Source organism: Buteo buteo, chromosome 29 (assembly GCF_964188355.1).
Source record: "Buteo buteo chromosome 29, bButBut1.hap1.1, whole genome shotgun sequence".
In the NCBI taxonomy this organism is placed as follows: domain Eukaryota; kingdom Metazoa; phylum Chordata; class Aves; order Accipitriformes; family Accipitridae; genus Buteo; species Buteo buteo.
In genome coordinates this window covers 2512302-2528361 of record NC_134199.1, presented here as the reverse complement: position 1 = coordinate 2528361, position 16060 = coordinate 2512302, and the positions used below count along the sequence as shown (strand labels likewise).

Sequence of the window (16060 nt, the reverse complement as noted above, 5' to 3'; positions counted from 1 at the left end):
TGTCGCTGGGTCTCAGGCAGCTCGTGGCCAGGCAGCGGAGCCGTCATGATAGGTACTCCCCAGTACCACTATCCCCCAGGTCCCACAGCCTTTCTGAATGGCAAGACCTGGGTCTGGGCTCTGCGGGGCCAGGCCCATGCCCAGGGAGCTGGAGAAATTCTTGCTAAGGTGCCAAAGCCAAGCTCTGCTCAAGTCCCCACCACTTTCTGCTTAGCTGAGAGAACAGCTCATGTCCAGCAGCACTGGGAGATGCAGCTCCTGTCCTCCCCAGCCCTCAGCATGGGGGAGTTGTAAGGAAGAGGCAAAGCTCCAGCCCCCCAGGCCTAGCCAGGTAAAACTTCCTTGCAACAGGCAGCGGGGTCCCCTCCAGCTGCCGCAAGGTCTTCCTACAGGAGCATTTGTCCTCTCTGTTAAGACCCATATCTCCCAAAGACATCAAGCCCTGACCTCCCTCCCTACCCCAGGCAGCCCCATGTCCCCTGGGGGGGACCCCACACCCAAGAGGAACACAGGATGCACAGACCAGAGCAGAGCTGGACCTCAACGTGCTGCCCTGGGCCCATCTCCCTCAGCCTCCTCCAGAGGTCCTGGCCCTCACTGCCATGGGAGGATGCTCATGCTTCAGCCAAGCTTTGCCTTGCTCCCCACTGACGGAGGCGAGGGGAAGAAGGAACAGCTTCTCTTGTGCTGGCTCCTGTCTGGCCTGGCCTCTCCTCAGTGCAAGCCCAGCCAGAGCCAGAGCATCCAGCATGTTACAGCCCTTCTCTTTGCCCCTCCTGGGCCCCAGAAGGGGTGAATAAAATGCAAGAGCCCACGAGAAGAGAGGAGACAGGGGACCATGGCCCATGGCTGTCCCCCAGCCCCCTGTCCCCAGGACACGGATGTACTCCTCAGGTACTGCTGAGACTTGAGCCTCTTCTTCAAACTCCTTCATCCCACCAGACGCGGCAATGGCCACACAAACAGCAATGAACCTTTGCCCCTGAGCTCGGGGGTCTGGTCAGGAGCTGGGGTCAGGATGAGATGGGTGAATGCCTATCCAACACGGGACCCATTGGCACGAGGCTTGTAGGATGCCAGGGCAGGCAGGCAGCAATCAGCCACGGGACTCCTTGCTGCAGGGGGTTAGGGGGGACTAAATGCCGACACAGGCTCCAAAAAGCCATTACATGCATCCTGGAAGCAAAGGTGCTGGCCTGATCCTGCTCCTGCTCCTAGGGCAGCCCCGCAGCCACCCACTTCCCCCAGCCAGGAGCTGGGCACGGATCACACCTGCAGCAAAGAAACCCTGGAGAAATGGTTTCTCCTGACCTGCCCTCTGCCCAAACACTCTCCTCTTCAGCCCCGGCCCCCTTCTTTGCACTGCTGGCCCTGGAGCACCTAGCAAACATGGCTGGTCCCTATAGCAGGTGGGCAGAGGTTGGGCGGGGGTGGGATGCTGCCAAAGGAGCCCCGCTCGCCTGCACACCCTATCCTGCTCCCTCCCACGCCATCAGCACCCACTCGCCTCCCAAATCCCCTTTCCCCTCTCTGGGTGCTGTTCCATCCACACAGGCACTGGTGAGGAGCAATGGGCCATGGTTTGGAGATGGGGAAACTGAGGTACGGACAGAGCGACGTGGCTTTGCCATGGAGCTGCCAGAGTCCGAGCCAGGCACAGCTTAAATCTGCAGAGCATGAAGGCAGGATCCAGCCCCCAAACTCAAAGTGCTTCTGCTCCAGCCACCCTTCCCCTAGCTGAAGCATGGCCATGTCCCCATGGGATGGTCAACATGGAGGTCACCCCTCTGGAGGGGACAAGGGGACCCTTTCCCCCTCCCACCTTCCTGCATGTGCCGTTCCGGCTCGGGCAAGGGTCCCTCCATCCCCAGGAGCAGGATCTGGGGAGGTGCGAGGTTGCCAGTGCTGGGGATGCTCGTCCCGCTGCTCCCTGCCACCGTGGAGCTGCTGGCATGGGGAGAAGAGCAGGCCTGGCGGATGGCAAAGAGATCGATGTGGGGGAAGCCAGCTCGGGGAAAAATAGATATCTAGCTCATTAAAAATGGATGCTCGAGCAAGTCCTCCCCACTCCAAAGCCACCTCCCTCCCTCTTCCTGGTAGCCAGAGTGAAATCAGCACCCAGCTTTCAGAGGAGGGGAGATGCCAGCATGGCACAGTGCTCACTCTGCACCCGCTGCTCCCACACTGCTGCGTTCTGAGACCCCCTGGGTGCTATGGAGGGGGCCCGAGACCCCCTGTACCCTGGGTGAGGGTGGTCATGGAGCAGGATCTCTGCCAGGAGCATCCCCACTGCAGGGATTGCCATGCTCCGGCCTTTGCTGCCCAGGCACTGCCATGTCCCACCAGTGCCGGCGGATGCCCAAGAGCCAGAGCCGTCCTGGCCCGGTGCCCTGTGGCACCCCTGGACCCCCACCCAGCCGAGGTCATGGTGGTCTCTGCCTGGATGTTGCCACAACCCTGTGCCTCAGTTTCCCCCATCCTGCCCCAGCCCTTCCATGGGGCTCAGCCTGCCCACCCAGCCCCCGGTGCCAGTCAGCCTCATACAGGGACCCCTCCACCCATCCCTATTCCCTGCTCTGCTGAAACAACCTGCCCCTGGCCCCTAGCCCCCCCTTCCTGGGCTGCTTGGGGGTCCCCAGCCCCATGCTGGGCTCTGCAGGACCCCACTGTGGGGCTCAGCCCCCCCGGCCCCATCCCAGCTGGGGCCTTCCCCTGGACCCCAGGATGGGGGGTGGCTGCCCCTGTGTGTGTCCCCCCAGCCTGTGTCACCCTGCACCCAAGGAAAGCCCTACCGAGGTGGTGGGGTGTCAGGGTGCTGGGGTGTCAGGGGGGTGGGGGTGCAGACCCGGGGGTGCCAACAGTCCCAGTGGTGCCACCAAGGAGGACAAGGGGCAGTTTGAGGGCCCACAGCAGAACCGGGGTGGGGGGAGCAAGCAGCAGCCCTACACCCCGGTGACCCTGTCCCCACCGTGATGTCATCCTACACCCCCATCCCAAAGCATCTCCCCGTACCCACCCGACCCCCCCTCCCCATTACCCACCCGGTGATGCCCGGCCATGCTGGGGGGGGGGGCACCACCTTCCCCCCCCACCCCGGTCCCCAAACCAGGGATGGGGGGCCAGCATCACTTGGCGAGAGCGGGGAGGGGGGAGAGTCACACCGACCACCATCCTCTGTTCAGCTACCGGGAGAGGGGAAACGGGGGGGGGGGGGGGGCGGGCGCCACCGGACCGGGAGCCCCGGGGCCGGGCCGGCTCCGCCGCCGTTATATAACGCGGCTCCATGATGCGGGATGCGGTGGGGGGCGGTTGCGGTGCCGGTGCCGGAGCCGGTGAAACCGGCACCGGCACCGGCTTTGTGTTGTAAAGGGTTTTCCCGAGCGGCTCTTACCTCCAGCACCGTCTCCCGAAGCTCATGCCATGCCTTGTGCCCGTCCTCTTTTGGTTGCAGGAAAAAAAAAAAAAAACCAACCACACCGGGAAGATAAACCGGGACAACCCCCCCCCCCAAGCCCCTCCAAAAAAAAATAAAAATAAAATAAAATTTAAAAATCCCCGTTGGAAAAGGGGCCGGATCCTGCCCGGCCCCCGCCCCAACCCCGCTAAACAACAGGAAAAATAAGCGGGGAGTAAGGGGAGGGGGGGGGAAATAGGGCCGGATCCGGATCCGGGGTGGGGGGTGGGGGGGATGGAGAAGGGGGGTCTCTCCTGCCAGCCAGCCCAGGGAGCCGGGAGCTGCTCGCACACGCACACGCGCGTTTGCACACCCGCACACGCGTGGCAGCAGCAGAGGCTGTTAAAGAGACACGGTCGCCGGTAGCGATAATGGATGGTGGCGGGATGGTACCGGCACAGGGACCGGCACCGGGAGGGAGCGGTGAGGTGAGGGTGCGGGACACGGAGGGAGAGATGCGGGTGGGGGGTGGGTGTGTGTGTGGGGGGGGTGCGGGCAGGGTTGGGCTGGCAGCTGGGTGTGCAGGCAGGGGGAGCGAGGGGTGGGTGGGTGGGTGAATGCAGGGGTGGAAGGATGGGGGGATGGAGGGAGGGAGGGATGGAGGGATAGAGCTGGAGGGATGGAGGGATGAATGGAGGGGTGGAGGCATGGAGGGAGAGTCGGAGGGATGGAGAGATGGAGGGAAGAATGGAGAAATGGAAGGATGGAGGGATGGAGGGTGAGATGGAGGGAAGGCTGGATGGACAGACGGATGCTTGCTCTGGCTCTCTCCCCACCAGGGTGCTGGCAGGCCGGACATCCCTGTGCAGACCCCTCTCACCCCGGCAGCCGGCTCAGGCCCTGCTGACAACCCCTGGGGTGCAGCGGGGATGGTCGCTCCAGCTCCAGCGCCCCGGGGTGCTGCACGTGCCCAGGGAAGGCTGCTGCACCCAGGTGCCGGGGGGGTTCACCTGCCCAGGCCATGGCTGGCGGCGGGACCTGCAGCTGGGGGATGCCCCATTGCTGCCCCCCCTATTTCCCATCACCCCCAGCTCAGCATCCACCCAGCACCCCCAGTCTGCTGCCCAGATTCACCACTGCTCCCCAAAATGGAGGGAACTGGTTAGGTGCCACATTCAACCCTGTTCCCTCTGCCTTCCCCTCGCACAGCCCCATGTGAGCAGTGGCACCAGCTCGGCCGGTTGCCCCCAGCTGGGCCCTGGGGAGGCTGATGGAGCTGCCTGGATCCGGCCGCCTGGCTCCTGCCTCCATTATTTATAAGGCAGGTCGGGTTTCGCACTGGCAGCCGGGAGGGAGTTTGGGGGAGGAGACTGTGCACACACTCACACTTGCACTCACGCTCACACTCACCCCCTCATCCCACCCTGCTCAGAGGGTGACAAATGCAGGAAAAGGGGCCGGAGGGGCCCGTGACTGCAGAGACGTGTGGGTCAGTGACTTCATCCAGGTGACATGTCTTTTCCCCATCCCCTGAGGAACTGGGGATCCCTCCCCCCATGATCCTTTGTCCCCCCAGCAATGCCCGGTCCCCTCATGATGCCTCATCCCCATGGGGGTGTCCCAGGGGAATTCTCACCCAGCAGCAGCCCGGGAGCAGAGGGTGGTGGTCCAGCCCTCCAGGGGCACACTCTGCTCCCAGAGCAAGCCCAGTGCCAGCAGGACTGGCAGGCACAGGGAGACAGTCGGGCCCCGGATGGTCCCTGTTGTCCCCTTGATCCTGGCACAGCCCCATTGTCACTAACCCCCGCCAGCTCCGGCCCCAGAGGGGACACGTTGGTGTGGCCCCATGTCCTGGGGACATTTTCATGCCAAGAAGGATCACAACTCCTCCACACGCCGGAGGAGTCCCTGGGCGGGGGATGTCTCCGTGCACATGTCCCCAGTGGAGGGGACACAGCTGGGGTGGACCCCCTGGGCTGGGTACCCACACCCTGAGGTGCCCGGCTGCCCCAGCTCACCCCACAGCCGTGGGCAACCCCAGCTTGTCAACCTGTGCTGTGGCAGGCCAGGGTCCCCGAACTTCCCTGGTCCACGGGGACCGTCTCTCTCGGGTTCCAGGAGAGCGGTGGCCAGCATCCCCACACTCAGGCCAGGGCAGCAACCGAGAGCCAAGCGACACCGCTCCTTCACACCTCATCTTTATGCGAACTGCCAGAACCCCATTGGCCTCCGTTGCCTTCCCATCCCCACCGCCCTGGGGATGCTGAAGGGTCTCACCCCACGCACCCAGCCCGCCCCATGCCGATGGCACCCCGGGGCCAAGCATCCCCTGTCCAGCCGGACCACCGGTGCCAAAGCTGGACCGCAGTGCGCCGGGTGCCGTCGCCGCGGCAACCGCCGTCGCCTAGCGCCGGCTGTCTCCCGGTAACCCGTCGCCTAGCAATGGGGGATTTTTCACAGCTCGGGATGAAGAGTTGAAAGTTATTTTTAGCCCGGGCTGCGAATCAATAGGCAGCTCCATTCGCCGCCCCGCAGGATGCACGCGCGGGGCCTTGCTGCGGTGGCGGAGTGGGGAGGGGGCTGCCGAGGGGAGCGGGGTGGCCTGGCCGGCCTGGGGTCATCACCCCGGCACAGCCCCCAGGGGACCCCATTCCCCCCCCAGGGCTCAGCCCCCTTTGTGCTGACCCCAGGGCTCAGCCCCTCTGGCCCCCCTCAGTGCCCTCCGTAGGGCTCGGACCCTCCGGGCCCCCCCCCGAGGCTCAGACACCCCCCAGGGCTCCCTTCCCCCTCCAGGTCACACACAAGTGAGGGTGGGTGAGGGCAGGACCCAGCCATGGAGTCTCTCGGGCTTCTGCAGGGACCCTCACATGGCCATGGGGCTGATCACACCACTGCGGGGACCATTAGCTTTCTGTGGGAACCCTCATGTCACTGTGAGGACCCTCATCCAGCTGCTGGGAGCCTCATCCTGCCACGCGGACTGTCTCCCGCTAGTGTGGACCCCCACCTTGCCATGGGAACCCTTGCTCTGCCATGGGGACCCCCACCTTGCCATGGGGACCCCCACCTTGCTATGGAGAACCCCCCATTGCCATGGCAAACCCCACCTTGCCATGGGGGCCCTTGCCTTGCCATGGAGACCTCTGCCCTGCCATGGAAGACCCCTGCCTTGCAATAGGGACCACCACCTTGCCATGGCAACCCTTGCCTTGTCATGGGGACCCTGGCCCTGTGGTTCCCCTCCTGAGAGCCTCCCTGAGCTCCTCCAGCCTCTCTAGGGCTCGTGCCTGCCCTTGGGGCACCAGCCTGGGGGTCCAGATGCTCAGGGGCACCGGGAGGGGACGGAGCCTGTTTGGCACCCAGGTTCCATGGGGAAGGGCTGGGGGTATCCCCGCACGGCCCCGGGGCTGGGCCAGGAGTTGAGGCGAGGCTCCTCAGCTATTTTTTAAAGATTAGGTGGGTGCCTACCACAGCCGCATCTCCTGCGAGTGCTCTGGTGGGTGGGAGAGCTCCCCACGCAGCCGTGGGGGGTGGAGCAGCGGGATGAAGAGAGACTGGGGACCCCCAGCCTCTGAGCAGCCCTCCATGGTTCCAGACCCCCCGAGTTCCCCTTTTCCCTTTCCAGGAGGGTTTCTGCCCCTGGGCACAGCCCAGTCTGGAGCATCCGTGCCCTTGCCATCACTCACCCATGGCGCAGGGTGGAGAGTGCTCAGATCCACCCCACGGAGACCCTTCTGTGGGCATGGGGGATGCCCCAGCTCCATGGGGAAGCCCAAAGACCTGCTCGGTGGAGGGGACTGCCCAGGAAAGGAGAAAGCTCTGCTGAAGCTGGGTGATCTGGCAGGGAGATGGAAGATCATCAAAAAGCACAAAGGAAAGAACCAGGGTCCCTCCTGCTGTGGGGGGGACATGGAACCCCAAAGCCCTGGGTGCCCCATAGGTGGCAGATGGGTTGAGGACCCCTCGGCCACCTGTGCTGGCACAGCTTGAGACCCCCCTGGAGCACACATCCAGCTCTGGGGTCCCAGCACAAGGCAGAGCTGGACCTGTTCAGAGCGGGTCCAGAGGGGACCACGGCAATGGCCAGGGGGCTGGAAGAACCTCTCCTGTGGAGAAAAGCTGGGAGAGGTGGGGTTGTTCAGCCTGGAGAAGACCTTCTGCAGCCTGTCAGCATATAAGGGGGCTCGGAAGAACGATGGAGAGAGGCTTTTCCCCAGGACCTGTAGTGACAGGAAAAGGGGTGATGGGTTTAAACTGGCAGAGGGCGGATTTAGCTTGGCTCTGAGGAAGAAATGTGTTGCGGTGAGGGTGGTGAGAGGCTGGAGGAGGTTACCCAGAGGAGCTGCAGATGCCCCATCCCTGGGGGGCCTCAAGGCCCTGGATGGGGCCGGAGCAGCCTGACCCCAGGGGGGGATGTCCCTGACCCCGCGGGGGATGTCCCTGCCCAGGGCAGGGGTTGGACCGGGTGATCTTTGAAGGTCCCATTCCATGAGTCGATGCTGTGCTCCGCTGCAGGACGTGGCTTCCCCCCCCCACACACACACCCCCTCCCCGTAGACCCTCGGGGTCCCCCAGCCCCGGGACGGGGTAGGGGGGCGGGCGGAGCAGCCGCCGTGCCCGCGGTCACAAGAGGGCACTGCGAGCCCGAGCATCCCGGGGCCCCGCTGACCGGAGCGGGGCGGGGGGAGAAGCCCGGGGCCAAGCCGGGAACCCGGAGCGACCCGGGACCTTCTTGCAGGGGCCGGCGGTTTTCCCTGCCCCCCCCCCCGCTCGGGCAGCTCCCCGGGGGGCTACCGGCCCCCAGCCCCATGGGGTGCCACCCTCCCTGCGGCAACCGGGAACAACGGGGACAAGACCGGGGGACAGAGCGGGGATGCCGGGTAGGGCCAAGGGACGCGACCACCGCCCAGAGCCCCCCGGGCACGGCCGGCAGCCCCGGGGACGCGGCGTTTCGGCCGGTGGCAGCTCCGATAAAGCCCAGAATTGCTTTGCCCCACCGGCTGGTCCAGAAGGTTGAGCGAACTGGTGGGTGCTTGGGGTGGGTGGGCTTTTTCCCGGTCCTGGGTCAGTCCCAGCTCCGGTGGCGGCTCCGAAGGGGCTGATGGCCCCCCCCCGATGGCCGTGCCCCGAAGGCAGGGGTGCCCCCGGCCCGGTGGCTCGGGGGAGGGAAGCCAGGGCTGGCCGCGGTGGGTTTATCCGGCTGGTGCTGAGGTTTCTGCCCCAGCACCCGGTTAAGGTGGCTCAGGGTGCTGCACACCCGGGCTGTGGCAGGGGGCCGGGGGTCCCAGCTCACGCCGGGGTGCTGGGGTGGGGTTAGGGCAGACTCACTGCCGTGTACCCACGGGGACGGTGACACCGGGCTCCAGCCTGCAAAGAGCCACGTCCCACCAACTCACACCCTGGGGTGTCCCAAGGGAAAGTCCCCTGAGGGTGCTGAGCACCCCACCAGGAGGGGAATCGGTGGGGTGAGGTCCCTGCCTGGGGACAGCAGCACCCGGTGGCACCAGGGTCACCCCATCTCTGGTGCCACCTCGCCTCTGGTGCCACCTCACCTCTGGGGACCTGGCGGAGGCTGTTTGTGGGCTCCCTCCCCACCCTGAGCTCTGACCCCAACTGGCCCCGCTTCCCTATGGTGGCACAGGGTCCGGTCCCTGGACCATGGCCCCGTCCCCGGACCATGGCCCCCATCTCGCTGTGATCCGGCTTCGCCGTCGCAGCCAGGCCCTTGAGCCCAGCCACCCTCTGGCAAACCCCCACGCGGCGGCTGGTGGTCTCGGCACGAGGGCCAGCAGGCACAGAGCCCCCCACCCTTGACACCCCCACCCTGACACCCCAACACCCCAACACCCCCCCCACCCCCAGCCGGCTCCACCTTAACCCGCAGCCCCTCCGGCCCCTCAGTTTTCCACGGATTCCAGCAGCTTGACTTCTTTCAGCATCACTTCATGGCCAGAGAGCTGCGAATCCCCCTCTCCCCCTCCTACCACCCCCCCCCCGCCCCCGACCCCCTCCCCTTTCTCCCTTCCCCTCTTTCTTTCCACCATCCAAATTTACAATCCCTCATTTCCATTCCGCTCCACCCTCTCGCCGGGGACTTTGTTCCCGGCCTGTATCATCCCATCCCAATTGTTCGGTGTTTATTTCAAACATTTTGGCGGGCTGTCACTGGATGGAAACTTAATTAATTGTGGGGTTTGTGGTGCTGGCACAATAGCGGCTGAAAGGGGGGCAGAGGCGGGGGTGTTAAAATCCCGAGGGGCAGGTTTGGAGGGGGGAGGAAAGTGGGGGTTCGGGTGTGCGTGACCCCCGTGCCAGGCCCTCTGCCATGTGCCTCTGCTTAGCCCTGGTGACGAAAATGCCCCCGTGGGGACGGGGTGCTGGGGGGGGTGTAGTTTATATGGAGGTTGGGGTGTGCGTAACTCTTGGGGTACACAGTGGGGGGGGCTGTAAACCAGGGGGGCTATAGCCTGGGTTCTGTGTGGACTGGGGTGTGTATAGCTTGGGGTGTGCATGGCCTGGGGTGGGCATAGTTTGGGGGGGCTGTAGCCTGGGATGTGCTTAACTTGGGGTGCCTGTAGCCTGGGGTGTGCTTAACTTGGGGTGTGCACAGCCTGGGGTGCCGATAGCCTGGGGTGTGCATAGTTTGGGGTGCCTGTAGCCTGGGCTGTGCTTAACTTGGGGTGCCTGTAGCCTGGGCTGTGCTTAACTTGGGGTGTGCACAGCCTGGGGTGCCAATAGCCTGGGGCGTGCATAGTTTGGGGTGCCTGCAGCCTGGGGTGTGATTAACTTGGGGTGTGCACAGCCTGGGGTGCCGATAGCCTGGGGTGTGCATAGTTTGGGGTGCCTGTAGCCTGGGCTGTGCTTAACTTGGGGTGCCTGTAGCCTGGGCTGTGCTTAACTTGGGGTGTGCACAGCCTGGGGTGCCGATAGCCTGGGGTGTGCATAGTTTGGGGTGCCTGTAACCTGGGCTGTGCTTAACTTGGGGTGTGCACAGCCTGGGGTGCCGATAGCCTGGGGTGTGCATAGTTTGGGGAGTCTGTAGCCTGGGGTGGGCATAACCCGGGGCGTCCATAGCCTGGGGTGGATATAGCTTGGGCTGTGCATAACTTGGGGTGTACGCAGCCCGGGGTGTGCGTAACTCGGGGTGCGCGTAGCCTTGCCTGTGCGCAGTTGGGGTGTACCCAGCCTGGGGTGCCTGCAGCCCGCGGCTGCACGTAACTCGGGATGCGCACAACCGCCGGTGTCCGTAGCCCGGGGTGCACCCACCCGTGCCCCAGCCCCCGTGTCCCCCCTCCCATCCCACCCCGGGGACCCCCGGTCCCCGGCCTGGGGTGGGTCGGGGGGGGTCCCGGGGAGACTCCCCGGGGATACCCGGGGCGGGCGCTGCCGGTGCCGGCGAAGGGGGGGTGCCGGGGGGCGGCCCCGCCCCGCCGCCGCCATTGGCGGAAAGTTTGGGGCGCGGCGCGGGGTGGTGGCCCCGCTCCCCACCCCCCCCCCCGCCGGTGCGGGCAGCGGTGCGGGCAGGGCCGGGCAGGGCCGGGCCGGGCCGCCCCGGGGCCGCCGCGGGCGCGGCCATGTGGGCGCTGCGGGCGCTGTGCCTGGCCGGGCTGGGCGCGGCGCTCGGCGGTGCCTCGGCGGATCAGTGCAGCTGGAGGGGCAGGTAGGCACCGGTACCGGTACCGGTACCGGCACCGGGGGGGGGGGGGGGCACACACACGCGGGTCCCCCCCACCGGGGAGTTGCCGCCGCCCCGGGCAGGGCAGGTTCGGGGGGCGGGGGGGGAGGGTGGCTGTCGTGTGTGTCGTGTGTCGTCCCCCCCCCGCCGGACAGGCAGCGGGGAGGGGCTGCCACCACCTCCTGCATCCGCGGGGCAGGGTCACGGGTGGGATGCTGCGACCTGCGCCTGCCTCAGTTTCCCCACTCCTGGGTGCGGCTGCTCACCCCACCCCCCTGCCCCCGGAGGGATGCTGGTCCCCGGGGTGCAGGGGCCGTAGGGCTCCCCGCCTCTCCGGGATCCCCTTCCCGAGCTCCCCCCGCCCCGTGAAACGCAGCTCTGCGGCCGGCGGGGCCCCCAGCCCCTCGCCAGGGCCCGACACGCCGCTGCCCGAGGTGGGGAAGGCGCCGAGCTCCGGAACAAAGAGCCGGGGCTCGCCAGGAGGGGCTGCCGCCAGCCCCACGCGGGGGGCGTGGGGGGCCACGGGGACCACGAGCAGCGTGGCCGGGACAAAGCAGCCCCACGGCTGCCTCCGCTCCCCCCAGCCTGGCTTTCCCGCTTGTCCTCCCCCCCCCGCCCCCGCTAAAAACTTGGCTCCGGGCACCGTTTACATGCGAGTCCGAATCCTGCGGGGGGGTGGGGGGTGTAACCCTCCCAGCACCCACCGGGGATCCCCCAAAGCAAGGGAATACACAACCCCAAGGCCACGGGCAGCTTGGTAGGGGTGGCTTGGGAGTCCACCCTGGGTGCGAGTGGAGGGCCTGTGCTGCCGCGGCCCCCCCTCAGCCCCCCTGGGAAGGTGCTGGGAAACACGAGCACCCCCCAAATGATGCACTTGCACCCCGAGTCTGAGGCATCGAGGGTTTGGTGCTATTCCTCCCTGTGTTCATCCCGCACGCCTCCGCAGAGCTGCTGCTCAAGAGTGCCGGGGTGCTGCCACACCGGGGGGGGATGTGGGCTGGGGGGGGGTCCCTGTGTCCCGGCGGGTCCCAGCTGATGGGAGCCGCTGTGCCTCGCAGCGGGCTGTCGCAGGAGGCAGGCAGCGTGGAGCAGCTCTCCCTGCACTGCGCCGAGGGCTCGCTGGAATGGCTGTACCCCACGGGGGCCCTTCGCCTCCGCCTGGCCCCCCGCCTGCCCCCCCCTACCGCCGCCGTCAAGGGCAGGAGCCCCCAGCATGTCACCGCCTGCGTCAAACCCGCCGGCACCTTCCGGGGGGCTCAGCTCTACCTGGAGAGGGAGGGAGTGCTGGAGCTGCTGCTGCCGGAGGCCCCCCGCCCTCGCGTCCGCTGCTTCAGCTGGCTGCCCCGGGAGAAGGTGGCTCTTTTCCTGCAGGCCACCCCGCACCGCGACATCAGCCGCCGCATCGCCGCCTTCCGCTACGAGCTGCGGGGGGACTGGCTGGCTCGTCCGGCGCTGCCCGCCGCCAGCTTCACCGGAGAAGGTGAGTGCCGAGAATCCCAGGTCAGCCTCCCTCAGTTTCCCCGGGGCTGCCTCCGCCTCCCTTGCTGGGGTGTCCCCCGTCTGTGCGGAGGTGAAGGGATGGAGGGGCCGGATCCAGGGTGGTCCCCCCAAGGCCGGTCACCGGCAGCCACCGCGGTGACGGGTGGTGACGGGCTGTGCTTGGCCGTTGCAGGGGCGTGCCGGCCGTGCAACGACACCGAGATCCTGATGGCCATTTGCACTAGTGACTTTGGTAAGTGCAGCCCCCATGGGTGCTGGGAGGGTCCTGGGACCCCAGGGGAGGGAAGGAAACTCCAACTGGGGGGGCAACAGCCCCGCAGGCAGCCCTGGTCTCCCCCTCCTGGGCTGGCCTGGCTTGGGCTGTGGCCATCAGTGTCACAGAGGATGCTGTGGGATGGGGATGGGGACGGGGATGGGGACAGAGATGGGAATGGAGATGGGGATGGGGACAAGGCTGGGAAAGGAGATGGGGATGGGAACGGGGATGGGGAGAGGGATGGGGACAGGGACAGGGACACACTGATACCCCTCCCTGCATTCCCCCTGCAGTGATCCGAGGCAGCATCCGGAGCGTCTCCAATGACGTGGAGCTGCAGGAATCTGTCATCGGGGTGAGCGCCGCCCGCATACACCGCCAAAAGTTCCCCCTCTTCCAGGCGGGGGGGCGGCCGGGGCGGCCAGCGGGCAGCATCCGCACCCCGCTGCGCTGCGGCGTCAAGCCAGGGCCCGGCACCTTCCTTTTCACGGGGTGGCTGCATTTCGGCGAAGCCTGGCTGAGCTGCGCGCCCCGCTATAGGGACTTCCAGCGCATCTACGAGGGGGCACGGCGCACGCGCCAGAACCCCTGCGAATTCCCCGTGGACTGAGGGGCTCGGGGAGGGCAGCCTGGCCCTGCGGGTGCTGGGGGCCTGGGGTCCCACAGGCAGCGAGAGCATCCCCGGGGGGATGCAGGGGCAGCGTGCCAGCAGGGATGGTGCCCAGAGGGAGCGCAGCACTTCGGTCCTTGCTGGGTAGTCAGGCCCCAGCAGCACCCGCCACCGGGCTGGGGGGGGTCCCGGGAAAATCCTGCCAGAAGGGAAGGGATTTTCCCAGGGAGCACTTGCCAGTGGTCCCCAAGGGACCTGCCCGGGTATGGGGTGCAGCGGCATGGGGCAATGGGTTAGGGGCTCCCAGGGGACTGGGGTGCTGCAGGCTCGGGGTGCTGCATGCTCAGGGGATGCTGCGGGCTCGGGGATGCTCTGGGGCACAGTGGGTCCAGCACGATGGGGGCAGCTGTCTCCCCCCGGGAGGGCTCGGTGGTGGGTGGCCGTGGCAGTGACAGGGCTGGGGACACGGTGTGGTTGCGGAAGGGCCAGGAGGTGGATCTGCAATGTTGGGGGTGGAAAGGGGAGCAGGACGGCGGTGAGCCTTGCCCTGGCCCTGCCTGCAATGTGGGGCTCGGGCAGGAGCCGTGGGGTGGATGCCGAGGAAGAGGAGCGAGGCCGAAGGGAGCGAGGGGGATGGCAAGGCGGGAGGAAGGCTGGCGCAGGGACCAGAGGTGTGCCTGGCACAGCCGGGGCAGGACCAAAGCGCCGATGCAGGAAGGTGCCGGAGGAGCTGGGAGAGGTCGGGCAGTGCCACCCATCACCGCCAGCCAGGGGCCGTGGCCTCGCGGCGGCTGCCAGGTCCCGCTGTGCCGGGTCGCCAGTGGCAGGGCACGCCGTGCCAGCCGGGGGGAATTTTTGACCGTGGGGGTGGGGGGCATCGTATGTGCACTAAAGTTATAATGATACCAAATTTGTGACTTTTTTTATAAACTAAGCTGTATTTGTAGCGTGCGCGTTGTGCGTCTCCTTTTTTAAAAAAGCTGAGAGGGATGTTCACCAACAGGCACCGCGGGTGAGTGCCGGTGCCGGTGCGTGCCAGGGTGCGAAGCCCTGCCTCCCCCTGTGTCAGGTCCAACCACCGACCCTACCTCCTGGGGGGCTGGAAAGAGCCCTACTCTTTATATATCTGTATGTAGAGAGAGATATATTGCTATTTCTAAATGCTGCCTCCCTGGTGTCCCCTGGAGTGGGTCGCTTTGGGGTTCCTCGCCCTGGGTATCGCCGAGCGAGTGGGGCCGGGGCCGGGGGCGGGTGGCCCCATACCGGGTGGGTGACCCCGCCGGCGGAGCCGCTGTCAGGGCTGATTCTCGTCAGAGCCGCCGGCCACAAGGCCTCATTGTGCGGGGCTGCGCAGTGCCGGCTTCCCAGCCCTGCTCGCTCCCGCCCTGCTGCTGTCCCCCTCCACGGGGGCTCCAGTCCCTGGCCTCTGGGTCCCACTCCTCCGGGGATGGGACCTTGGCTGGGGATGGGGCACGGGACCCCCAGACAGGGATGGGACATGGAACCCCCAGCCAGAGATGGGGCACGAGACCCCCGGACAGAGATGGGGCGGGGGACCCCCAGCCATTGATGGGACAGAGGACCCCCAGCCAGGGACATTGCCCCCCTTCGATGATGCTCACAGGGGCTCAGCGCTGGAAAAGCTCAGCCCCTGAGCCCCCCTCCAAGTCCCCCAAACCACCTGAGCCGGGGTCATGGCACAGGTCAGCTTGTGCTTTAATACCTTTTCAATATTATTTCAGTAACACCTTTTCAAATACCACTAGCCAGGCTGAACCGCCAGGTATTTGGTGCCCCCGCTGACCATAATGTGCTTTTCCTTGCCGAGAAACCATTTCCAAATGGTGCTGCAGGCTTCAGAGTTTAATTAAATATATATATCTCTCTGTATGTGTGTATAAAATGATCTGGCTGTGATAAGATCCTGCCTGCGAGCTCGCGGCTGCAAGCCTGCCCTGTGGGTTTGATACGCAACACATGTTTTCCCTTGAGAAGAGTTTGATGCTTATTTTATGCTTTACTGCCAAAGGGCTGGTGATCATTTTGGGGCCGGGCTGGGCCCGAGAGCAGGATCCAGCCCTGGAGGAGACCGATGCTCCACACGGGGCTCTTGAGGATGCCAACAACCCCCTGGGATTTTGGTGGTGGGCAGGACCCGAACAAGGCAGGGGGAAGGGGGAAGGAGTGGGAAACCCAGTGGAGGAGGAAAAATGAAGCTGGAAAAGCAATAAATGAGGTGCAAAGGGAATTGCACTGCCCACGGCATCCTCTGTACGCCCCGGGGATAGAGCACGGCTGCTCCGACCCCGCAGCGATCCAGCGCATTCCTCTTGGCTAAATTACGGCATTTAACGTGCCGAACATCCGGTGGCTTTCTGTCCAGCAGCAGAATCTCTTGTTTTTCTTCAAATCTGTTTATTTGGCCAAACCAGCTCAATCTGCTGCGGCGGAAAGGGCTGTTATTCTGCTCGTTCTCCGCAACAGAGGTTTTTGTGCTGTTTTCAGTGCCCTCTGCCCTGTGTCAGGTTGGGTCGGCCGCCCTCGCTTCCCGCGGCTGCTGGCTCCCGCGGCGGCTGGGCCCCAGCCAGGGTGCAAATGCTTCCTACGGGAGCGCCCCACAGGGGG

The 16060-nt window shown here is 65.7% G+C and overlaps 1 protein-coding gene across 1 annotated transcript; it reads left to right on the top strand.

Moving 5' to 3' along the window:
* Nucleotides 1-10902: 10902 nt before the first annotated feature.
* On the top strand, nucleotides 10903-14380 carry METRN (meteorin, glial cell differentiation regulator). Its single transcript, XM_075059375.1, has 4 exons — nucleotides 10903-11054; nucleotides 12128-12549; nucleotides 12742-12801; nucleotides 13119-14380. The coding sequence occupies exons 1-4, from the start codon at nucleotides 10969-10971 to the stop codon at nucleotides 13433-13435; spliced, it is 885 nt and encodes a 294-aa protein (XP_074915476.1). The 5' UTR covers nucleotides 10903-10968; the 3' UTR covers nucleotides 13436-14380.
* Nucleotides 14381-16060: the final 1680 nt, after the last annotated feature.

What these genes read in the sequence shown, in the direction of transcription:
- METRN (XM_075059375.1), top strand. Translation starts at nt 10,969, where the DNA reads ATGTGGGCGCTGCGGGCGCTGTGCCTGGCCGGGCTGGGCGCGGCGCTC. An exon ending in CAGTGCAGCTGGAGGGGCAG is followed by an intron (nt 11,055 to 12,127) that starts GTAGGCACCGGT and finishes TGTGCCTCGCAG; the next exon opens with CGGGCTGTCGCAGGAGGCAG. An exon ending in CGCCAGCTTCACCGGAGAAG is followed by an intron (nt 12,550 to 12,741) that starts GTGAGTGCCGAG and finishes TGGCCGTTGCAG; the next exon opens with GGGCGTGCCGGCCGTGCAAC.